The 24515-nt window shown below is 44.3% G+C and overlaps 3 protein-coding genes across 4 annotated transcripts; 2 read left to right on the top strand and 1 right to left on the bottom strand.

The window, feature by feature from the left end:
• Positions 1-4699: 4699 nt before the first annotated feature.
• On the bottom strand, positions 4700-8455 carry si:dkey-27i16.2 (regulator of cell cycle RGCC-like). The gene is made up of 5 exons (XM_062394048.1): positions 8317-8455; positions 7386-7550; positions 6640-6720; positions 5908-5970; positions 4700-5315 (listed from the first exon to the last, which is right to left on the bottom strand). The coding sequence occupies exons 1-5, from the start codon at positions 8336-8338 to the stop codon at positions 5308-5310; spliced, it is 339 nt and encodes a 112-aa protein (XP_062250032.1). The 5' UTR covers positions 8339-8455; the 3' UTR covers positions 4700-5307.
• A 792-nt stretch (positions 8456-9247) lies between these two features.
• pcdh20 (protocadherin 20) lies at positions 9248-12871 on the top strand. Its single transcript, XM_062394044.1, has 2 exons — positions 9248-9719; positions 10203-12871. The coding sequence occupies exons 1-2, from the start codon at positions 9672-9674 to the stop codon at positions 12729-12731; spliced, it is 2577 nt and encodes an 858-aa protein (XP_062250028.1). The 5' UTR covers positions 9248-9671; the 3' UTR covers positions 12732-12871.
• Positions 12872-16082: 3211 nt separating this feature from the next.
• On the top strand, positions 16083-24394 carry plp1a (proteolipid protein 1a). Of its 2 annotated transcripts, none has more exons than XM_062394045.1 (7): positions 16083-16180; positions 19073-19259; positions 19404-19560; positions 19907-20075; positions 21158-21231; positions 21317-21382; positions 23739-24394. In XM_062394045.1, exons 1-7 carry the CDS (start codon positions 16177-16179, stop codon positions 23901-23903), a joined length of 822 nt encoding a protein of 273 aa, XP_062250029.1. In that variant the 5' UTR covers positions 16083-16176; the 3' UTR covers positions 23904-24394. The 2 variants fall into 2 exon arrangements, with proteins under 2 accessions (XP_062250029.1, XP_062250030.1); XM_062394046.1 differs by having other exon boundaries at positions 21753-23875.
• The last annotated feature ends 121 nt before the right edge of the window (positions 24395-24515 follow it).

Raw genomic sequence — 24515 nt, 5'->3', positions numbered from 1 at the left:
GTGAGACTGACAGCTTGCTAGCTCCCTGCATTACAATAAAGAGCACAGTTTTTCCCTGCCCACTAGGTAGCCCATGGCATTTACAAACACTATGTTCACTGTCAACTTCATTTGAGAAGCACAATCTTCCCAAAGCTTGTTTTTACACCCTCTTCTCACCAGTGCTAAACTTTGAACTTGGGCTTTATCTGAAAAACAAGACTTCTCTATAAACCAAGAATGGAAAAGTAGCATTTCCTCAGCTGCTTGGAGTTTTTTTGTGTTGCTTTGTTGAGTTTCGGTGATGAATTCAAGTAAATTGTCGGTCTTAGTTGAAAGAGGAAGGGTGAATTGGCGTCAAGAAGTCCCCAGTCAGCAGTGACGTAAGGGCTCATTTGAAGACTGGATGGGTCACATTCTTTCAGAATGAAATCCTGTGTAGAGGAATTCCACTGGTTTCCTGCCCCTTTAACATTGTCTGAGGAAAACAGGAAATGACCCTATAGGTGGGCACTCAGATTCACAGTAACACAAAAAATGAAATGGCCATTAACATGTTTCCAATGAATTAGTCCAAAATGAAAGAGAAGAGATTTTTCTGACTGAAATGTTGCATGATGGATCTAATTAATTTTAAATCCTCAACAGTACTTTGAGTTATTAATGTATTCTGATGCATTTCAACTTTGTTTGTATAACAAAGCATTTGTAGACGCCACAGAGATAAAGGTTATTGGTGTTCGTAAGTTAATAAAAAAAAGATTTTGCATCACAAATATGAACTCATCATTTAGTATTGAAAAGTCAAATTTTGCAAGGTCAGAGCAAATTTCTACAGCCATGAGTATACAGCTATGTGAGGCTGCAGTTAACCTGATAGGTTCCTTGAGCTAAATATTTTTCATTAGCATGCTCACAACTATAATTAACTATTGTATATAATACTAACATGGCTTGAGGTTTCTTGAACCATCTTAACAAACATTGGCTAATAATAATGTTGCCAGTACTATTACAGGTATTTATGGTAATTAATGGGATATCAAAGATCTTTAGAGGTCACCAGGTATACTGTACGTCAGTGTCTTCTATGCGTGTGTCACCGCCTGTTTATCGGGAGAATTGTTTTGCATCTGCTGTGTTAGGTGCATAATTTGCAGTGGATCCAGCAGACGATCCCCTGCTGTGATCTCACACACTTTCTGCAGTCTTTATCCTTGAGGGCCAGGTGGAGAAAGTCAGCAGATAATCTGGAGCCTCTCACACATGCACCTCCTCCATGGAGTTCAGTGCATTTCTGAAAGCAGGTTTAGGATTTATCCTCCGAGCACCATGAATCTCTGTCCTCAATTGCATGGCAATCGATTCAAAGGTTGAGATATTTCATTGCAATTGAAACCAATGGACCGACTTCAGTCTGACCCTTAGGCAACATTACAGTTCCTAGAACCACGCTGCTCTTGTGAATGAAAAAAAGATCAAGCTACGTAACCCTGCTGCAGATCATATCTGTGTTTACTGTCCTCTTATGCTACTATATCAAAATAACTGAAAATTGTTCCATTATTTATGGCCGACATCTCTTGAACATCGCAAGAGATGCCAAATGAGAGATATCATTTCACAGTGTACCATCAGTTCTTCATGGTTCAGGCACCTCGCTCTGCCTAGTGTGAGCTCTGCAAGAATAACAAATCAGTGATCGGTGTCCTTGATCAGGGCTGAGGGACTGACCTCGGTTATGTAAGACCCACTCAGAGTGTGTATGCCAGTGTGTGTGTGTGTGTGTGTGTGTGTTAGGCGGTTGAGCCAGCTAATTCCTTGCGAGAGCGTTGTTAGCCTGAACCATTTGGGGAGCTCTCTCAGGGGAGCGGCGTTGCTCCAGTCTCTCATCAGGCAGATGACAGAACACTGCGTGCTCTGCATGCTGCACTCATCCCGGCCATGATAGCCTCGCTGCACAGGCCATATCTCTGCTTCATTTACTCATTGTCTGATAATAACAAGTGTCTCCTCTCTGCCATACTCAATTACATCTTCATTAGCTCGCTAACTAGTTTAAAACAAACCAGCATTGTGTGGAGAGATTTTAGAGCCTATACGTGACATTTATTACCATGATGCCTCCGACGATAGGTGATGAGGGCTACAACATGATATTCATTATATCTTCATCTCTTAAGACCATTCACTGTCTCATCATAACACCAATTCATTTTAATTTATCACCTAATGGACTCGGTTCATTCATCATTTACTCTGTTATCTAAGCAGGGCGACCGGCTAACATATTGGCCTCTTACTTTAGTGAGCTGCCAATCAAACACCAGCCTCACAGTAATTATCACACAAACAAAGAGGGGGCGTTCCCATAAGACAACCTGATATATTACATCTGATCCCACTGAGGAGGAATCTAATAAAAAAAGAATCACACAGCATCATTTTCTAATGGCGAGTTTTTCACATGCAATGAAAATGACAGCGTGGATTAAAACACTTAAGGCTACATCCATCCTACTGTTTCGGTTGGAAAACAGCGTTTCTCCACTAAAATGATCTCTGTCCACACAAGTATTTTGACTCTGCATCAGTTTTAATCCCTGTCCATACTAACAGGCCTGAAAACACATTTCACCTGAACCCTAACGTACACTGGGCATGCACTTGCCGGTGCACAGAGTTGTTGCAGAGTTATCGCAGATTGCTAAAATAACAACTTGTCTCCTACGCACATAAGCAGTTGTATTATTGTAAAGACAACAGGGTCGTCATCGCTTGTCATTGATTATCCATGTCGCATTCCTTCACTGTTTCCAAATGTCTCCGTTACTGCTAAAACTAAAACGGGCTCAGCAGAATTTCTCTTTTTGTCTCCGTTTAAGCATCTCAAAACGTGGACGTATCCTTATCAGAGTTGATGCATTTTCAAACAAAAACTGATTAGTAGGGATGAAGCCTCAGTGTAGCAGCAGTGTCCAGGTCATTCCTTGTTTTCTTTTATTTCTATAGCTTTGAGCAAAGCCACACATCATTGAACATATTAGGGAAATTGTTCCTTATTCAAGAACAAGAATAAAGAATGGTCTGTATTTTAAGTGACTGCCGACAGGACAGGGGCACCTCAGGGGGGCAATTTCAGCAGGGCCAGTGACCCCCTGGTCCCACCTTTCAATCTGCCCTTGGAAACTGATCTCAAACACACTGATACAAAAGCACTCTGGGAAGCTGGGAATTCTAATTGAATGCCTTTCAGTTTCATCTTTACTACACCGACATGTTCCTGCATAGTTGCAGTTCCTCACCAACAGCCTCAGAAAACAGGATGTTCCCTTTGTCTGAGGGAAGTTCCATCATCCCGAAGAAACCGTACCGGCTGCAGCATCTGTAGCCTCAATCATATTCGCCTTTCACTGAGAGGAACAGGCTACTCGCCACTACCCCTGTGTATTTCCCTATTGTCTGTAGTCATGGTCACTTTCTGCTGCCACTATTCCTCTTTGCTCTACAGTAATGTCAGACTTGCTCTCAGTGCTACACCCCCCCCTGCACCAGCACAAGGTCTCGTCCTGGTCATCGGGGTTAAACAGTTGGCCCGAGTTCAAAGCTGACCTGAACTTTTGTGTCTTTAAAAAGGAGCCATAAACAAGAGACGGTGCTATATCTTTAATGTCCAGCCTTCCTTCCTTCGACCGCCTCCGCTGACATGTCAAAAAGCAGCTCCACCAAAGAAGTCCATTCCACAATATATCACTAGGGCCGCTGGTATGGATGGCTGGTTGTATCAACAAGCTGTCCGGGGATTTTTAAAGGAGGAGAGAATAAAGACTCAATAACTTGCTGGACTGTGAGTTCTCCGTTTCCACAAGGCTAAACTTTTCCTTTACTCTAAACAGAATCTTACGCGTACTTACAATACATGGACTGCATTTTTATAGCGCTTTTTCTGGTTTGATCGATCACTCAAAGTGCCTGACACTACATGCTGCATTCACAGAAAATAATTTGCAGTTCAGTGTTTGGCCCAAGGACACGGACGCTCAGAGTTGGGGATTAGGAGTTTAGAATCGTTGACCTTAGCAGTGTAAAACTATTTATTGCATATTTCAGGTGGATTAAACTGCTGTTGTCTGTTAATCACACGTTCAACTGCAACATTCACCTCACCACCTCATCGGTTTCCCTAAGCCGAGCTGCTGGTAAAGTTGGAGACACGTGGCGGTCCATGGCTTCACTGAAGTGACGGCGTGACAGATATGAGAAGTCAAGCGAGGTAAGGTTCGGAGACGGTCTGTCACAGGGAAGCAAAGCAGAACGTTTCCTTCCTCCAGTTCAGAGCTCAGACTTGTGTAAGAGTGTTATGATGACGTCAGAGCACAAAGTCTAAATTAGCATTGTTTCTCTTGAGCACAACCAACGCGTTTCCTCTTCAGGCTGTCTTCACATGGTGTCTGAGTTAGATGTGTGTTTCCTGTTGGCAGAAGTGAAACTCAGAGCATTACCAGAATCGACAAACAGGAAGCCGACAGAACAACCAAAGAAGAATGGGTGAAGGGTTCTCGAGACATGTGGTAAGACGCCGGCGACAGCAGGTTTAGCAAGGGGTAGGAGAGAATATAGTTTGTTGTTGTCCATATAGATGTGAAAAACAGTGTGTGTAAGGAGAACGAGGTCAAATTTTACTTCTCCATGTCAACAAAGAATAAAATATAGTACAAAATAAGTCAAAAAGTCTTTATTTATATTTGAATCCATCTATACAACAATATGAAAAAATATATTATTCAAAACTGTACACTGGAAAGGAGGAGAGCATAAAAATTACATTTAATGTTAAACAGCTGATCTGAACCCAATGGATTTTAGATTAAATAACAACTAAAGGGCCATCTGTGATTCTGAACAGCATAAAGATCAACATCCTGTAAAAAAACAAGATATATATGGCACTGCGGATTTAGGACCCTCACACAGCCCTGAGGAATTTCTAATGTGGCGTGAACATACTTTCTATACTCAGGTGAGATGAAAGCTTTGTCTAGTTTGGAGAATATGTTACACATATCGGATCTGATGCTGCAGGGACGTCATCTCGCCAGCTGGACACGGCGCTGCCGAGGGTCTGAGGGTGTTCTTGCTTTTTTTTTTGGAATGGAGTGCCCTTTTAATTTTCTGATGTTAACCTTTTCCCCCAGAGCAGCCAGGGGAGCATTTGTTCTCTCGGATCTGCTCGGGTGAAGAGCTGCCTGTCTGCTCGGCAGTAGCCAGCCATGTCGCCCCTGACCTGTCTCTCCCCCCCCTCTGCATGGCTCGCTGTCCGCTCTGTGTTCACATCTCTGCAAGAAAGTGTGGGAGACAGAAAAAACACAAAAGCTCAGAAGCTTGAATAAGGGGGGGGGGGGGGGGTATTAACACTGACACAAGCATGTACAGACTAATAGTCTTAAGATACAGGGGGAGTTGCAATTAATTCATAACATCAATTCGAGATAACTGATAGCTGAGAATGCATGCTTTGTTCTTTGTAGAGCGTCTGTGTGCAAACACATGCATGTGTTGGCAGTCCTCTGGAACACCACTGCTTTAGGACTGATAGCAGGATCACCGTGCTTATGTAGTAAAGTATGCTATCATCACTAGAGGCCGTGCAGATAGCCCACCTGAGTCCCCAGACATGGCATTTACACACAAGAGGTGCTCAGAGATAAACAGCACGGGGTGGGGGGGGGGGGGGGGGGGGTAGTACAGAGGAGAAACAAGCCGGCTACTAGTACATGCTCTGTTTTTCAATGTGCAACAAAACACGGACTCCACATGGACCCGCCACACCGCCATCACACGCTGCAGTCCTCTGCCTTGTCAGCTTAAGTGCAAAAGGAATAAAGTTAAGATTGAGTGATAGGGGGTGTAATTCTTTTAAATACGCACCAGCGAGTTCCCGGTCCAACATGTCGATAAAGCTCTCAAGATCCCTTGTGTCTCCCAGCTTGGCTGCAGAGAGAGGACAGAAAGAAACGGAATTTGAGAAAGTATAGAAAAAAAAAATATATAAGCCAGTCTGTAACTTATTTTTTTTGTGCAGCTCAGTTCACTGCTATTTCCTTTGGACCAAAAGCGGAAAGCTAATCTAAGTCCCAGAATTACATCTGAACCAAACTGCTTTTGGACTGGCAAAAACATCTTCAAGCTTCTTTTCTTAGAGCGGAGATAAAGCTGATCTTAAGCGCTGTAAGACCTCGACAGCGTGATGGATCCCACTAGGATCTCTGCCGAAAATATGGGAGGAAAGGTATTTTGTGAAAACACGGACGCCTCCCGGTCACCTTCTTGGTTTTATCCATTGAGATTCAAGAGTAGTCTGTGCATTTGCATGAAACTAAATTCAACAACTCCCCCCCCCCCCCCCCCCCCCCACCTGAGCCACCAGCAGCATGAACAACCCCTGCATGAGCCTCGGAAAAGCAGTGGGGGGGGGGGGGGTAGCTGAGATGTAGCAGAAGCAGTGGCAGGGACTTGTTGTTGTGTAAAAACAAAAGCGCTTGCAGTCTTATGTACAGAGTTTCTGTGTGGTTGTGATAGTGATCAGAGCAACAGTGATAGTGATCACTGTAAGACGGGGGGCTATGTGGATAGAGATAGACTGATGGGAGCCTCCAGTACCTTTCGGTGCCAGCGTGATGCCTGCTGTGTGAAGCTCCTCCTCGCTGGTGTTCAAACTGTTTCCCAAAGAAGCCTCGCTGCCTGGGGGGGGAGGAGGGGGGGTATAGAGAGGGAGGAGGGAGTGAGCGGAGAAAATAAACTGAAGACGAGCACTGAGGCCTGCCAATGCAAATGATCAACAACAACAACAGTAATTTCCACACAATGTAGGAGTTGCAGATAATGATAATAACATGCAGTAAAGTGAAGGTAACCGCCCTCACTGTTAGCGGCTCCCATGTGTCAGCTTTTTGAAAGCGGCTTGCCTGTTGTAACATTAGGGGGGCCAAAATACTTTCAATAATGACGACACATGGGAGCAGCGGAACACACTCTTCTTTCATCTCGCAACCGCCAAACAACGGGAGAAAGAAAACAAAAAGAAAACTCGACGATTACAAAAGAGGGGGTTTCCATAAACGCAGTTCATTCCAGTACACAGCTATTGTCATGAGACAAAAAGCCGCCCATTTATAAGGGGTGCACAGGGAAGTGTCCTCTTGTAACACTAATTTCATGCAAATTAAAAGTGTCATGCGGCAGTTGTTTGGGCTGATAAAGGGCCGCAGCCGACACCCACGGGGCCTTCCCAAAAGCTCACTCACCAGCAAATGATGCAGTAAATAAATGTCTTTCCCTCCCTGTGCTCTTCACTTACAGCAAGACATTGTTATAAATCACGGTGACATGACCCCTTCATCACTCACTGTAATCAGAGTCCTCAACTCCGCTTTCGTCCCCCGGCCCTGTGCGACTCTTGGCCTCCTGCAGGATCTGCTGGTAAGCGTCCGTCTTGCCTTGAGACGGAGCCTTCAGCTCCTCCACCACGTCCTGGAACTCCTGGAGCAGCTCGTCCAGTTCCAGCTCCAAGTCTGTGGAAAAAGTGACAGCAGTTGGAAGGAAGTCCCGTTACCTCACTCGAGGAGAATGTTCAGATCAGCTGAGGCATTTTCATATGAAGCAACTTAGCACTGACGGGCAGTAATTTACTCTGTGATATATAAATTATATGCATCTATGCAAAAACCCGTCAAGGTCAAATCACGTTTGAAAGTCCTATAGCTCAAGAGATTCCAAAATAAGTAGCTTACAAATATCTTCTGGGTCAGAATTAAATAAAAAGCTAAAAAAAACAACAACCTGCAGTTGAATCGTATGCCAATGGGCTGTGTCAGAAAACAGTGTAAAAATAAACCAGCCCATAAGGCATAACAACTAAAAATACCAGGTCTGTTAAACTGTGATGGAAAAATATTTCACAAATCAAAAGATCTGTGCTTTGCAGTAAATCAAAACCACAATAAACGCACAATCACAAAATAACAGATGCAGTTTAGGATCAACACAAATTAATGTTATTATCAAAACAGGCATGCGACAAAGCTGAAAGTCAAGTCCACTATAAGAAACAAGGTTATAAACATTTTAAAATGTTGTAGGATATAGCATTATCGTACTCAAAATCTAAATGTGCCCTTTGGTTTAAGGCGGTGCAATATATACCAACAAATAACATGGAATAGAAAACGTGTCAAATGAAAATATTTGTGGAAAATGAATAGTACAATAAATGTGACAGTTTCTTAAAAGGCCTGTAAGATTTATAAATCTAATGGCTCAGTGTTGGTCAGGACTCACCTGCATTGATGGGGCAGGACATACTGGAACAGTGAAATGAAGATGCCGTCGAGCTGCTCTGTGTGTGTCTGTGAGAGAGAGAGTGAGTGAGTGTGACCTGAGAGGTTTAAAACTCAGGACAGGGACTGTAGTCTTTTATCATGAAGCCCTCAGCCAATCACGTCACACGGAAACCTCAGAGCACATGGGGGGAAAAAAGGGGGCGGAAAGTTGAAACGGAAAACCACATGCATGAGACAGACGGAGGGAAAGAGGAAGACAGTATGCAACTCCGCTTGAGGAGTTGTTTTTTTTGTTTCGTTTTTTTTCCATGGTTTTGAATTAAAAGTAAAACGTAGAGTTTAACAAAAGTTGGTATTCTTCCGTGTGGTGTGGGAGGGTGTTCACACTTCAGCAGTTGGCAACAGAGGGGTTATACAGAGGAGCTTAAAGAGTTAGTGTATAAGCTTTATGGAAGAATAAAACTGTGACCATCAACCCAAGCACATTGTAGAAGCTCTGACACAATATACAGTCAGGTGCCATCTTTAAAGTTATACAGTCAGCTGGGATGCTTTTTATTTCACAATATATTTTTGATTGGCTTCATTTTTACTGAAGGTCCTGACCATTGTAGTCAGGAAAGTAAACGCACCTGAATCAAAGAGCTCTTTCTCCACGTATCAACACAACAGTTTCATTTTATAGTTGTTGTTGGTGCTGCAGTACCTTGCTCTGCCGATAGAGGCCGCTCAAAGTAAAATTTACTTCCAAAAAGCAGCTGTGCAGGTATGAGGGTCACATAAGGCCATTTTCAGTAAAGACCCCTTGCTATTTAAAGTAGTGCTAGAAATACTCAGATAAAATATATACCACAATTTAAAATACTTTATTACAAGTGAAGGTCAATGGTTAAACTGAAACTCAAACATTGTGTTTTTACCCAGTCATTGCCCAAGGCACTTAAGGGGCTTAGGGCAAAGTTAGCAGTTAATAATGACATTCATTATTGTTTACATACAGAAAACTGGATTGTAGAACGTGAACAGAAATAGGCGTGTTATCACATTTGATACCTCCATATTAATCTTGTTGTGTAGAGTTTAGAGATATGTACAAAACATGAGCCTCGTGCGTACTCATTATTTTATCCTTCAGGAATTTGAGTTGTTGTAATAACACGTGTTTAAGTGACGCCGGTGAAACCTGTTGTCCCTCCCTGACGTCTCCTGTGTCAGGCTCACACACAAGGTAGGCCAAGTGTTGAGGGAGGGGCATGACATGCATAACGCCTTCAGCTGTACAGGTTTAGGTTGCTGCCTCCGTCCCCGGCGTTCAGTCGCTGCCGTGGAACTTGGGTAACATGTGTGCGGGCGATGGGCCATGGGACTCCTGATAATATGAACTGGGCTGGACTGCTGCAGGTCAGTGAGCCATTGTGGTCTCTGTGTTTCTGAGTGACGGGGTGTAACTGTAGTGTTATTCTGTATTGTGTCATTAAAACAATGTACCGAGTGTGTGCTGGAGGACCTGATGGAGACAACAGCTACATTTAACAGGCGATACTCAAATATATGAAATACTGAAATATTGGTAAAACTGTAGAAATGTACACAATGGTTGTTTTTCCTTCTAACATCAAGTCCATGATTTCCTGTTTGCCTTTTGTTATGGGTTATACCATTCGTACGGGAGTGTAATTGTTTGGAGATCTGTGAGCGAGATCACGTTACCTTGTTTGTGCAGTTGCATGCTTTTCAAAGAGCTCACTGAGGCATGAGGTTTAAACCACCTGAAAACTTCTGTCAGAATAAAAGGGCAAAAACAGGATTTCCAAATCATCGCTTCAAATAATAAAATAGATATACATGTATTTTCTGCTCACACTTAGTTTCTTTCTCCGACAGAATCTGCTGCTTCTGGTCCATCTCAGGCAGGTCATGTGTGGTTCTGTCCGGTTTTCCGTCCTGGAGGAACAGGAACCTGGAACTCTCGTCGGGTCACTGGGCGAGCACTTCCCACCTCCGTACCAGCTCCTCACCCAGGACTACCTGTCGATGGACACAAACACAGGGAATTTCTACACCACCGAGAAAAAGATGGATCGTGAGGCCCTGTGTCCCGAGGAGACAAAAGCAGAGGAATGCATCATTCTACTCTATGCCATTGTCAGGCCCTCAGGAGACCTTATACAGTTCCCTGTGATCATAGAAGACATCAATGACAACACCCCTCGCTTTGAAAACAGCGACATACACCTGAGGATTTCTGAAGACGCGACCGTAGGGACCAGTTTCTTACTGGATGACCAGGCTCAGGACAGGGACGCCGGTCTAAATGGAGAGCTACAGTACCACCTTGAATATTCTGATGATGATAATGGAGTTTTCGGTTTAAAAGTCGAAGAAGACGGGCTTTTCATCATGCTGGTTGTCCAAACAGCCCTGGATAGAGAGACTAAGGACCAGTATCGGATGGTGCTGGTTGCCACTGACCGCGGCGCGGGCCCTTTAAGTGTTACAGCAACTTTAACAGTCACAGTGACAGATGTTAACGACAACTGTCCGCGCTTTAGCAGTGACAGCCCGAGCAGTGTCACCATCCCCGGAGACTCCCCGAAGAACATGCTGGTGGCTCAGGTCAGAGCCGCAGACCCAGATTTAGGCCTGAACGCTGCCATCGCTTATTCCCTCAGTCCCAAAGTCTCCGAGCGGGCCAAAAAGCTCTTTAGCCTCGACAGCCACACTGGGTACATCAGACTAACACAGGACCTCGGGAGTGACAACCCTGAGGAGCTGGTGTTAAAAGTGTTAGCTAGCGGCCATCACTGCCCCCCAGCAGACACTCAGGTAACCGTATGTGTGCTCCCCAAGGCGACCCAGGAGCTGACAATCAAGATCGGGTTCATAGTGGAGCATGAAAACCAGACTATGGTGTTACCGGAGAACCAGCCCCCCACCGTCTTAGCTGTTCTAGAGCTCGAGGGTGACAGCAGCTTTAAAGGCTCGTCTCTTGCCATTGAGGGCGAAGTGCCTTTCACTTTGAGCCCGCAGAATGGCAAATATCTGCTTTCCACATCAAAGCCCCTAGACTACGAGTTGAAAAGTGAACATCAGATTTCTGTGATCGTCCACAGGAGATCAGGGGAAGTGTCTGCTGTTACTCCCTCAAGGCAGGTGCTGAGGGTCAAGGTGGCAGACGTCAATGACAATCCTCCACATTTCCCCCAGTCTCATTACCAGCTGGAGGTGGTGGAAAACAACCAGCCAGGAATGCCACTGCTGCAGGTCTCAGCTTCAGATGCAGACAGCGGAAACAACAGCAGGGTGACCTACATGCTGGACAAACACACGTCTACCATCTTTAACATTGACCCTGTGACAGGTCAACTGTGTGTGTCTTCCTCTCTTGACAGGGAGCAGCAGGCTGCACACAACCTCACCGTGTTCGCACGAGACAGCGGCTCTCCTCCCCTGGAGTCCGTGACCACGGTGTCCATCCGCGTTCTCGACCAGAATGACAATGCCCCCGTTTTCCGAACCCCGCACTTCATCTTTTTCGTCCCCGAGAATGTGCCGCCGTTCACCGAGGTGGGAAGGGTCGGGGTGACAGACCTGGATGAAGGGGAGAACGGGAACACAGAGCTGCGTGTTGTCAGCAGCAGGGGAACCTTTGTTGTGGACAACGGCCAGGGGACGCTTCGCACCAACACAAACCTGGACCGCGAGACAGAGGGCCACTACGAACTCTACTTGCTGGCCAGCGATCACGGGCACCCGGTCGCTTTGACGTCCAGTGCCAGGGTGACCATCTTTGTGCAGGACATCAATGACAACCGGCCAAAAGTAATCCTTCCCAGCAGTAACTCCTCATGCCTGACCATCCCGCCCTCTGCTGTGGCAGGCAGCACGGTGACAAAGATCCATGCCATCGATGAGGACTCCGGGCTGAACTCAGAGATCACGTACACCGCCGTGGCGCCAGAGACGTCGCAGAGCAGCAGCCCGTTCCAGGTGGACTCAAGGTCAGGGAACATTACCTTAGCTCAGCAGCTCCTACAGAAGGACCTGGGAATGCATCACCTGTTCATTGTGGTGAGAGACGGGGGGAAACCAGTGCCTCTCTACAGCACTGTCTGGGTTAATCTGCTGGTCAACGACAGCATGGAGCCCTGCCACTTGGACAGGGCCCCCACCTGGACGGGGACACAGCGACTGGCTCAACCCCCCCCAAGGGCCCCCATGTGTGAAATGGAGTCTCCGTCATCTGCTCAGCTCACTTTGTTGGCAGGCGTGGGTTTAATGCTGACATCCACATGTTTGCTTTCGGTGACGGTCGCTTTATACCTGAAACAGAGGAGAGGAAGAGCGCGGCGGAAGACGAGCGGGCAGTTTGAGGAGAATAACATTCCGCTCAGGCACAAAGACAAATATTAATCCGATGAGTAACAGAATAAAAAGCAAGCAATGTGTAAAATCCTTACTCATGAAGTGTCAAACATGAATGCAGCCCGTGAAATAAATGCATCCTTAGTAATTGTCGAAGGCTCCTTTCATTTTAATGATCAAATTTGTTGAGTTATTCCGACAGTGTCTGCAAACATTTGTCAACGGCAAAAATGTGGAAATGGTGTCGATCCATTTTCCGATAAAGATCTCCGTCAGCTACCAGGAGAGTAAATAAAAAGTGATCTGATAGGTGAAATATTTGAAGTTTTGTGTAGAAATGTCAAACACCATAAATTGACACCGGTGATGTGTACATTATTATCCACTACAAGATAAAGCGCATCATAGCAAAGCATTGCTGAAACACCAGTATTATCTTTAGGGATTACAAGTGCTGAAGCCAGTGGAGGACTGAAGTCATGGTCTTCTAAGATGAATGGGCCTTTCTCAGATTTCTAACTGGGAGTGATGGGGAGTCATTCATTACACAAATGGGTTTAGCGTTCCTCTGGAGTGATGAGAGCATTCCGAAGAAGACGCTCCAGCTCTGAGACGAACGCAGGCGGCGGACAGCGGGTGAGGACAGGTGAGAGGGGACGTGCGGGAAGGGACACCGCCATCTCCGGTCACCGCCTCCCACCTGTTACCTGATAGCGCTGCTCGTCACCTGCGGCGCTGGCGCGCACCCAAAAATTGAGGAACACCTAGTGTGCGGCGCTCAGTAAGCAAACGGGCTTGTTTTGGTAGCAGATGTTTGGAGGGAAATCGCACTGTGTTCAAAGAAATCTTTACAAAAAGGCAGCTGCTCTCATGAGCCGCTGATACATTTGTATGCTGGAGGACAATGGAGATATCAAACCAGGTTAAGCGATGCATTTAGAATGAGGGAGTCGAGGATGAATCGCGTTCACAAATCTGTGAACACACAATTACAGAAAGAGGATGCATTAATTGCGTGCGTTTGCAAATGAAAATGTAGTTTTTTATCTTGACGGTATCATGAGCTATCGAGTGATCCTTTCAAGACGCACCTGCGCTGGAGAACAGGAGGGAAGCCGGGAGTCGGAGCCTGTGAAACACAATGTACAACAACCTAGTTAGTGCTCGACAAGGCTTGTACAACGCGAGTGGTGTCTCTCTGAGGATTTGCGAGCTAGCAGCTCAAAAAATAAATAATCTAATAGCCTTGTACTCCGAGACTCACTGCATTAACTCAGAGGAAATAAAGAGCCCCATAACAAAATTACAAATTAAAGTAGCCTCTTAACTGGAGGAATAACAAATCCCATTGGATTACGGCATGTGCATATTAATATTGAAGAATGGGACATGTGGAGTTTTTCCACAGAGAGAGTTTGACATTAAAGAAAAACACTGATACACAAAGTGGTTCTTACTGCATCATGTTTAGAGACAAAGCTGATTTTTCTCTACAAATGACTGGAACTATGGAACTCTGTTGACTGACTGTCGATGGCAGGAGAAAGTCTGCCATCTCCTGGACACAGACGCAGCTAAACCGGGCTCTTTTGGTGTTTGGCCAGAGGGTGGAGATGAATCAGAGTCTCTCACTACGCCACAGTCAGGTCGCCTGAGATCAGTGATGTTTCCCTGCTGCATGATGCTCTGCTCCACTCACAGCACATTTCATTTATTTTTTTCTCCATCTCTGGCACAAACGTTTGATAGTGGGTTATGGGGGTTGCACAAGTGGACGTGGACAAAGAAAAACCAGCTGGCACTGAACCAAAAAGCCAGGCAGATTTATTTTTCTAAAATACACATCAGGGATTATATGATCACAGGAAATAACAATCAGATCTAATTGAAATACCAGTGATTTTTCATCCCTCAACAACCGACATTAAAAGTCTCTAATGGAATTATTTTGAAATCCACATATTCATGCTCTGTGAATGACACTTGGAGCTTGCATTTCTTGAAGGAACATCCAAGGACCAAATGGAATTTAAAGAGGTAACTGATGAAACTTAAATTACTTTTACCAGCTGGGATATCTGATCTTTCCTGTTCAGTACATCGTAGAGTCAAACAATAAAACATTGTGAATTATTTATCGATTTAGGCTCATTCTTATACATTGTTGATGAAGTGTAACACACAATTGCGATACACCAGATTTCATGCATGGTTGAAGAACTCATACTTAAGTAAAAGTAAAGAAATGGACAAAAATGTACTTAAGCAAACTTTTCTACTAGAGTAAAAGTAAGTGGGTACCTGCTTTTAAATAGACTTGCCGAACCTAATATTCCCTGATGCAGAAGGCTACTACACTAATAACTGTCTACAGTACATTTTGATTGATTACAAGAAAAATACAGACTGTCATATTAATAAAGAAAACTGCAGCTGATGCTTCTAAAAACACTTATTGGAGAAGGAAGGGCCAAGTGTTACCTGCCTGCATTATTGAATTAGTGGATCAGTAATACATTAAAATACATTAAAATCCATGTGGACATGTCTCGCAATGCACATAAAAAATGTAGAAGGAAGACATTTGTGATGTATGTAGCGGAGCAAAAGTGAAGTAGCCTAAAACAAATCTACTGAAATACACATGAAAATGTACTCAAGTAACAAATTTGTGTAATTAGTCAAATGTTTATGTGCATGTTTGAAACCACAACCTTCAGCCAGGAGCATGACTCAGTCAATATACTGTAATGATGTAATGTAAAATAAAGAAATATTTAACTTTATAATGATCGCCCTTGTAGTACGTCTCTAAGACTGCAGCCAAAAGCATATATGACACTTCCTCATATGTGTGGAGCGCATCTCGAGACAGTCCACAATGAGTTTGTGCTGATGCTGTTTTAATCTCACAAATCTACTCCACTGTTGGACACGTCACAGCCGTTCTGCGTGATTCATGAGCGGTTTAATTTCTTATTGGATTTTATTTATAAGGCTGGAAATAAAAAACGGAAAACAGAGGCCCCGGTGAAGCAGGGATTGAAAAGGCCCCGCAGGGCTGGATTGACCAGCTCATAAGAGAAGTTACATTCATTTTCTATGGGAAGAGAGAGAAGAAGAGAAAGTGGGGGGGCACTTTCTCCCTTTTGAATTTGTATGAATTGCAAGTTGTGCTCTCTCTCTCTCTCTACGCGTCAACAATGAACTTAGTACATTTCTACAAGCGCAGGAACCTTGAACTCCTCATTATTCTCTCCGCCCTGGGGCCCATTGAAAAGCGACATTGTTTCTTTAAGATCGCGCTCGCACTCATCGGCGGGTCTGTCCATTGTTGAGGGAACAGAACGCGAGTTGAGGTTTGATATCCGGGGGCCGGAGGACACTAACTTTGCGCATATCATCATCATCATCATCATCACTGGAGCAGCTGCAGAGGAGGCAGACACAGTGAAATCACCGACGGGTCGTGAACGCATCCTTCCTTCCAGACATGGGTAAGAAACCGCTGCTTCCAGAATTCGAACTTTATTATAAGTTATCAGAAGACCTGTTGTTTTCAGACGTGATTCCATGTGACTGCACGAGACAGCGTGAGGAGTTATAAAGTTTAGTGGGAGTTTGGAGGGGGGGGGGGGGTACTCACCGGCTGATGCTCCCTCCACTCACATGTTGAGGTTTATTTCATGCTTTACGCGACACAGTTTCTTCCAGAGGAGCCTGGTCGCTTCTGCTTTTGCTCTCCATCCTTCAACATTTGTTTGAAACAGGAGCAGCTTGAACTCAGCTCAGCGTTTTCACCAGAAGCTCTAGAAACCTGTGTTTTCACCTGAGCTGCAACGACACACACTGTGGGGTCAGGGCGCGTGAGCTGCTGCTGTCATTTATGAGTTGATTGGTTACAAGGTGTGTGTGTGTGTGTTTGTGTGTGTGTAGGCACGCGGGAGCGTTGTTAAGTGTGGGTGCATGACTCCTCCGCGTCCACCTGTTGTGTGCGTGCATGGAAAGATCGATGGTGGCCCTGAAGTGCAAAACACAAAAGCGTCGAAAAACACAAAACACAGCGGTTTATTATGAAATACGATTGTCAAATAAGTAAACACAACGAGCTTATTACAAAACACAACGACAAAAGTCACAAAAATATCGAAACACAGCCACAAACACATTTTGTTAAAAGGACAGACAGGGCTTTCGTCCAATCAGGGACAAGCCCTGTCCACTGCAGGTAAACCCCCATTTTCTTATAAAAGAAGATTTTGTAGTTGTGGTTTGTTCTGTTTTTCTTTGTGTTTTAATTTTTGTCCCATTTTCTCATTTGCCCTTATGTTTTGTATTGCTCTTTGTGTTTTGTCAATTGTATTTGTGTTTTGTCATTTGCTGCTGAGTTTTTCTCATTGGGTCCCATGTCTTGCGATTTGCTGTTTGGATTTGTCTTTGTGTTCTCTAATGTGCCGCCTTGGCTTGTGATACGCCCGTTGTGTTGAGCACTTCAGGGCCACCATAAGCATGTGTAATTGCCCTGCTTTAATTAACTTCCTTTCTAATTGAACAATACTGAAATTAACTGTGTTATTAGCTAAGCGCCCTCTTCCATACTACACTTAAGTTGTCCGATGAATGAGAGTGATCAGAGACTGCCTGTCTGTCCCTGTCTCTCACAAACAAACACACACACACACACACACACACACACACACACACACACACACACACGGCCATGTTGATGTGTTCAATTAAAGAGCTTTCCATTTGCTCCCACTGCCATCTGTGTTTACTGTAATGGTACCAGCCGCAGCCAGTCTGCTCCCTTTTGTGTGTGTCTGTTTGCATGCATGCGTGTAATGGCAAACATACACACATAGTTGCATTGTTTGTTTATAGATGATCTTTTTTTCTCTCTCTCTCTCTCGCTCTCTCTCTCTCCATCCTCTTTCAGCGCAGACAGCTCCCCCACTATCACTTTCTTGTCCCTGCGCCCCCTCAGAAGGAAGTCTATGTGTGCGACTGTGCGTAAATGTGTGTGTCAGGCATGGAGGTACCTCTGGCCTTTGTTTGCTTGACATTGGTGGCCCTTGTATCCCCATGATGCCGCGGGACAAAGACTGTTGTCTCTGCGGTCACAAAAGCAGCCTCTCTCTCTCTTTCACTTTGTCTCTCCTCTCCGTCCTCCCCCTTTTTCTCACACTCCCCATGCTGGGCGGTGAATGGAGTCAGGGTGCGAGCCGGGGTCAGAGCAGCCACGTCCCCGTGCCCTTGGCCCTTGGCTTCCATTCAGGCAGCACATGACCAAGGGAGAATGCACAGCTTTAACTAGTGAACTAAAGTGTTTACAGCTGCAGTTCGATCCACAGAGAGGAACTGTAGCAGGATCACAGTTTCTTTCAATAAAATCTCACCTAGGAATGAAGGTAGTTCCATTTTTATGTGCCAAGGTTTGAAGATGTCCATCTCTGGACATTTCTGCCATCCCCTCAGTTCAAAGGAATTTCATGTGCTATTCACACAATTGAAAATGAAATATCAGTTACTTCACCAGCCTCATTGTACACTTTGTCCGTGGGAACTACTTTCTGCCAAAGCAGTGGTCACAATCCAAAGTCCGGTGTAACAGAAAAAAAGGTTTCTTGAAAGTAGTGGTTTCATATTTTGTGCAATATCGTAATCTTTGTCACTTTATTTGTGAATGCACTGAAAATGAAAGTTCGACCACTGTGTTAATCAATTGTATTTTACTTTTTACAATAACACAAAAGGTATTTCTGTGTACCAGCTTGACCAGCGTAAGGATTCACTGTTTTTCTCAGCTTAACAAAAATATCCTTGGGTTTTGGACATAGACATGGCTGCTCCCCAAAAGTCTCTCAATCCCCTTCTGGTGTCGGGCTGCAGTGTCGATCATAAACCCTGTTTCCTCCATACTAACAAATCAAAACCAAAACAAAGTTCTTATCATTGATTGACAGCTCAGACAGACTCGTTGATTGGTCGTGTGTGTGTATTGACGGGACCACGCCATCGCAGCCCCACAACGTGATTTCTCCTGCACAGAAAAGTCAATATGGGTTGTGAGAAACTGGTGGACATTTAATAGATTTTTGTGGCTATTTCTAAACACAACAATTTATGTTTATCAATACTGAAATATAGTAGCAAACCTAGTGTAGAGCAGCGCAGATGAAAAGACAAAAAAAAACAGTATTGGGTAAATCTCATAGAGCGATATTTCAATACCTTAGCAAGAGGAACCAACGCTAGGGTTTATTATTGTTGTTATAATTTGTACTCTGCTGTGCATAATTTGTACATTGTGAAAGAGTTCCTCTCACGCGTTGTCCATCACGAAGCATCAGGTGATAACGTTGTCCTGACTCTGGTGTTGCCAACAGGTTGCTACGACTGCTGTATGCGCTGTTTGGGTGGGGTGCCGTATTGCTCCCTGGTCGCCACACTGCTGTGTTTCTCTGGCATCGCCCTCTTCTGCGGCTGTGGGCACCAGGCGCTCACAGAGACAGAGAGACTCATCGAGACTTACTTCGCCCGCAACCTTCAGGACTACATCACCCTTGCCTACATGTGGGTAGTAAAACTGAGCCTTTCTGTCTTTACCGTGACGTCTTTTTGAATCTCTCAAATGGGCTCCAGTCTCCTACTCTGAAGGGCTTTCTGTAACCCTGCATTATCTCTGTTTTCTTTTCCCCACATTCCTCTCCTCCTCAGCATACAATATTTCCAGTATGTCATCTACGGCCTGGCCTCCTTTTTCCTCCTCTACTGCATCGTGCTGTTGGCCGAGGGCTTCTACACCACCAGCGTTGCCAGGCAAACCTTCGGGGAGTTCAGGAGCACCATGTGCGGCCGCTGCCTCAGCTCCTCGGTGAGAGGGCCAAGTAGAAGGGAATGGAGGGATTGGATGGGATTAATAGAAATACCACTCCCTGGTGGGTGCTGAGCTGAAAATCTTAAGGCTGCTGAAGAACCTTTGAGGACATTAAAAAGATAAGCGTACAGTGCGTTTGAGAGCGGTTTTGAGGTGGGGGTGGGGAGCGAGGAGAACGGAGCGTGAGATAATAAGCCAAGCTAATAAGAGGGAAACATAAATGTGTTCAGTAAGTGAGTCATTGCTCCGCCGCTCATTAAAAACACTCTCCTTAAATGACTTGGGTGCATCAGTGTGTTATGATGATGCACCGTAATGTTCATTCTGCCTTCTCCGTGTGCAGTTCATAGTGATGACGTATGTACTGGCTGTGCTGTGGCTGCTGGTGTTTGCCTTCTCCGCCCTGCCTGTCTACTTCTTCTACAACATGGATGCCACCTGCCACACTATCGACGTCCTGACCGAGACCCCAGCGAGTATCAACCAGCTCTGTGTCGACGCCAGGCAATACGGTAACGACCAACCCTTTTATGGCCCTGTGGGTTTCTGCCCTGTCATATGAATTCTGTTATGTTCTATATTTTTGTTCTTATCGTTAACAAATCCCACGAAAACACAAAGGCCAATAACAAATTGATCTTAATGCTGGAGATGTGCTGACCCACTTCCTGATACCCGGACCTTGAGTGCTGATCCGACACCAGTGCATTTTAGAAATGACTTGCAGAACGTATTTTAACGTATTAAATCCTACAAGGTTAAACCCCTTGAAAGACAAATACATGCAGAGAATAAACAGAATGTCATAAAACGTTTTTATTTTCTAGTTTAACATACTTTCCTTTGTAAAATATCCTCGTGCCCCTTTCGTGTGATGTTTTTCTTTAAAAGAGATTGTTATAGAGTTGCAATTGGAAACTCTAGTGCCATCCATCGAAACTGAAGTCTTGTTTCACGTCTACAACTTTCCAACATGAAATATTGCCAAATCGCTGTCGTTTTTGCTATCTCTGGCTAATGCTCAACCAGATATCACTCAATCTCACATGTAGCCTCATGCTGCTGTATGCGCTCAATAGCACATACTATATTAATATGTATTATGTGTTAATTTGAAATGAGTTCCCCTTCAAATCTTGTTCAAGTTAAGTTAAAGCCATAGTCACCAGTAGACTTTTCTTTATTTGCTCTTGAACAACACCTTGAAAATGACATAAATAACATTACATATAAATATATATATTAATCATCAAAAGGGCTTGAGTTAAACATGTTTTTAAGTGACGAGAGTAACATCTGGCAAGAAGCTGCTATTTAAAGATGAATGTGAAATTATTTGAATTGGATTATCATTGATGGTGTCAGCAACTCTGCAACAACTTTCCCTTAAACGTTCATAGTTTTTGTTGGGTTCAGGTGAATTTTACCAGTAAAGAATTCCTTTTTCCGATATATAAATCGATACATATATCTTTGGTTTTGATAGGTTCAGGGAATTTGAGGCCAGTATATGGAAATAAATAACTTTTATAGCCGTGTCCTTTTATTGCCTCTGTACTAAATAGGATTAACGAGATGCTTTTCATTTTCACAGGGCTCCTGCCATGGAATGCAGTGCCAGGGAAAGCCTGTGGTATGACTCTGTCCAATGTTTGCAAGACCCGAGAGGTAAGGGACCAGGAAGTAAATCACGTTCTGACACGCAATAAAGTAGACGCGTTATCACCACTCAATGCAAATCTCCTCCTTTCAGTACCGAACGACCTACGACCTCTACATCGCCGCCTTCGCCGGAGCGGGCATCACTCTGCTGGCTCTGGTGAGTGATTACACTTCAGCCGGGGTCAATTTTACAGCACATCGTCCGCAGCAGGGCACAACAATAGCGTTCTGGCTCATGTGACTAAGTGACGCTCCCAGTGTGGGCGGCGAGGCATCTCAGGCCTCCATGACTGATGATGTCTGCACTATCGCCCTCTGTTCGTCTTCCTCAGCTGATACAGACATCATAATAATGCTGTAATGTCTGGGGCTCTCCAGTCATGTAAATGCCGCAACCATTGGGCTCGCAGCTCCATCACAGGAGCTCGTGGCCGGATGATAAGCAGCCGTTCATTTTTATATTTCTGGATTTATTCTGCTCTTCACCTCTTTCCTGACACGTCCTGTCTCTCCTTCTTCCTCCATAGCTGACCTATACTGTGTCCACCACCTATAACTTTGCGGTTCTGCGGTATCACGGGAGAAAGGGGATAGGTGCACGGTGCTAGGCTCGCCAGCTTCCTGCCCGCTCTGTCACTTCTTCACCACCAACAAGGGGCTCTAAAGGCAAAAACAACAATTCTCTACTCCCACGTCCTCCTGCACGGGGCCACCTGTGGTTATGGACTATGAAATCGTGTCTCTCCTTTGTTCTGTTTTTCATTTCTCTTGTTGGAAACGTTATTTTGTATTTCTCTTTGTTTTTTGCATACATTTGTTTTTTCTGCTGTGTTTTTTCAGTTCACCAAACATCTCTGTGAATCATTGCTTTCTTTCCTTGCTGAGGCTAGTGTCTCAGATTATTATTTAGTGAAATAATAACACCACACTAATAAATTAACAAGTGCAAGAAATACCCACCAACTGGCAACATATCTGCAGCTAGAATGCAGCTGTTCCGGAGAATGGGGGATTATGGGTTGCCTTAGCGACTGTCCCTCACATCTGGTTGCCACGGTGGTAGATGAGCGTGCATTTGCAGTCTCATGCTGACCTCGGGACTTTTCTCACGAGCCAGAGAAAGGCCTCAACAATGAAGTCATGCCTGTTGTGAGAGCTGGCCAATCAGGAGCCAGCTTCGAAGGCCACCTGCGCTACGAGTCTCTGCCAAGGGTTATGTTACAAGTCAAGGGAGAGGGTCGCCTGGACAAAGAGAGGGTTAGACCTCTCCGAAACCCACAATGCAGCTCTTCTGCTTGTGGGCAGCAACCACACACACACTCCACACATCCACATGCTGCCGCCTGACCCCTGCCCCCGCCCCTGAATAATGGAAATCATAGATTCAGATTGGATGAAGAGGCAACTGAAGGAATTTTCAAATGCTCTCGAATAGTTTCTCCCTGACAAAGGGACATAATTGTTTAGTTCTGATCTAGAAAGGTCTGAAATTGTTTCTCAACATTTTGAGACGGCGAAAGCACTAGGTGCTAACTTATCAAGTAACTTTATTTTATTAGATGCAAAACAATATTGATGAGGTGGTACTCCCCCCTGCCTGACAGAGGTACTTTTAGGACACCTTTGTTTTGTCTCTTATACTTTTAGGAGTTGTGTTGTAGTTATTGTATAATAACAGTTTTTACTTACTTTGTCTGAATTTACTTTTGCTTTTAAACTTTTACTTAAAAAAATGAAACCTTTTGTAACATAATCAGTGGATTATTTACGTTGGCCGACAGAGCTCAACACACTGCAAATTAAGAAAACACATACAAATAGAAAAAACACATATATATTAAGAAAAGAACTTCATAAACTTGACAACACATGCGCTGCAAAAAGTCACAACACAAGCAAACTCAAAAAAGTGATGAACCTGGATGTAGTTCAATGCTTTGAGAGGTTCCACCAGCACTGACAAGTAGCAGAAGTAAATGAAATCTGCTACTCATCAGTGGTGGTGGAACTTCTCAAAGCATTGAACTACAGCCAGGTTCATCACTTTTTATGTCCCCTGGAAACATTTCTGGTGTCGCTATTTGCAGCGTGTCTCTGCATTTGCTTATGTTGTGACTTTTTGCAGCGCACGTGTCGTCACATTGTTGAATTCTTTTTTCTAATTGACAATTTGTTCCCATTTGCATGTTTTCTTAATTTGCAAAGCGTTGAGCTCTCTCTGCCACCGTAATTGTTCTATGTGGTGGAAGTTTTACCCAACTCTGAATGGTGGATTTGTCAAGTGACAGCTGGTTGTTTAATGATTACTTTTTTTTTTTTGCGTTGGTAATGTTTGATAATAAAAGGAATATTCTTTCAATTATTTGTGCAAAATATCTGTTGGTAGTACATGTGTGAAAGTCTGTTGTAGCATTGCAGCGGTTTAACTAGCGCGCTGGCTTTGGCTTCCTGCCTCGTGTGGGGGCCAAGGTGTTTTGTAAGGTGTTTTGTATTCTCTCCTCTTGTGTCCACAGGTGCACGGTTGCGTGCACTTGGCTGTGTACCAGGTGTACCAGAGGAAGCTGAGGCGCAGGGTGAAAGAGGAGAGCGCAGGCTACGACCTGTGTGGGAGGCTGCAGAGGGACAGGGGGGGGGTGCTGTGTTCTCCGTACCCTGCAGTCACGCCGGACGCCTCCTGACAGCCGCACCTGATTCACTGCAGAAGCTTCACAACTGAGCTGATCATCAAAATAATGTTTTGTTTTCAACTTTGTAGTAATTATTAGATCGATTCCCCTTCATTGTTAAGTTGTAACATGGTACCAACGCAGTTATGTTTTTTTCTTTACAATGGCTGAATATATCAATAAGTTGGAGATTTAAAAATATGTATTTTGATAAGCAGGCAGGATGATAAAAACAATTCTGTCTCGGGTCAGATTTCACAGTATGCAGTGCATGCTTGATATCCTTATTTAATGAAGGGAAAATAAACAGTGTTCACTGTGTTCTGGGTCGCACACATACTTGGTTATTCAATGACATTCAAGGTCCGGAGTGCTGAAAGTCCAAAAAGGTGCATTTTGAGTTTTATGTAACTGCAAAATCCAGAAATGCTAATTCATTTAGACATTGCTGCTTATAAGGGCTGAGATTGAGGCCTTCTTTCCCCTTGATGGTAAAGTGACTGGAGAAAGGTGGAGAACTTAAAGTTACTAATAAAACTGAGTGACCTATTTAAGGTTTTAAAAATAGTTTAAAAGAAGCTTTTGTTTCCAACTTGAAAGTCGTTTTTTTGAAGCCGTATACTT

The sequence above is a fragment of the Platichthys flesus genome, chromosome 8 (assembly GCF_949316205.1).
Source record: "Platichthys flesus chromosome 8, fPlaFle2.1, whole genome shotgun sequence".
Classification (NCBI taxonomy): Eukaryota; Metazoa; Chordata; class Actinopteri; order Pleuronectiformes; family Pleuronectidae; genus Platichthys; species Platichthys flesus.
This window is presented reverse-complemented; position numbering and strand designations above follow the sequence as displayed.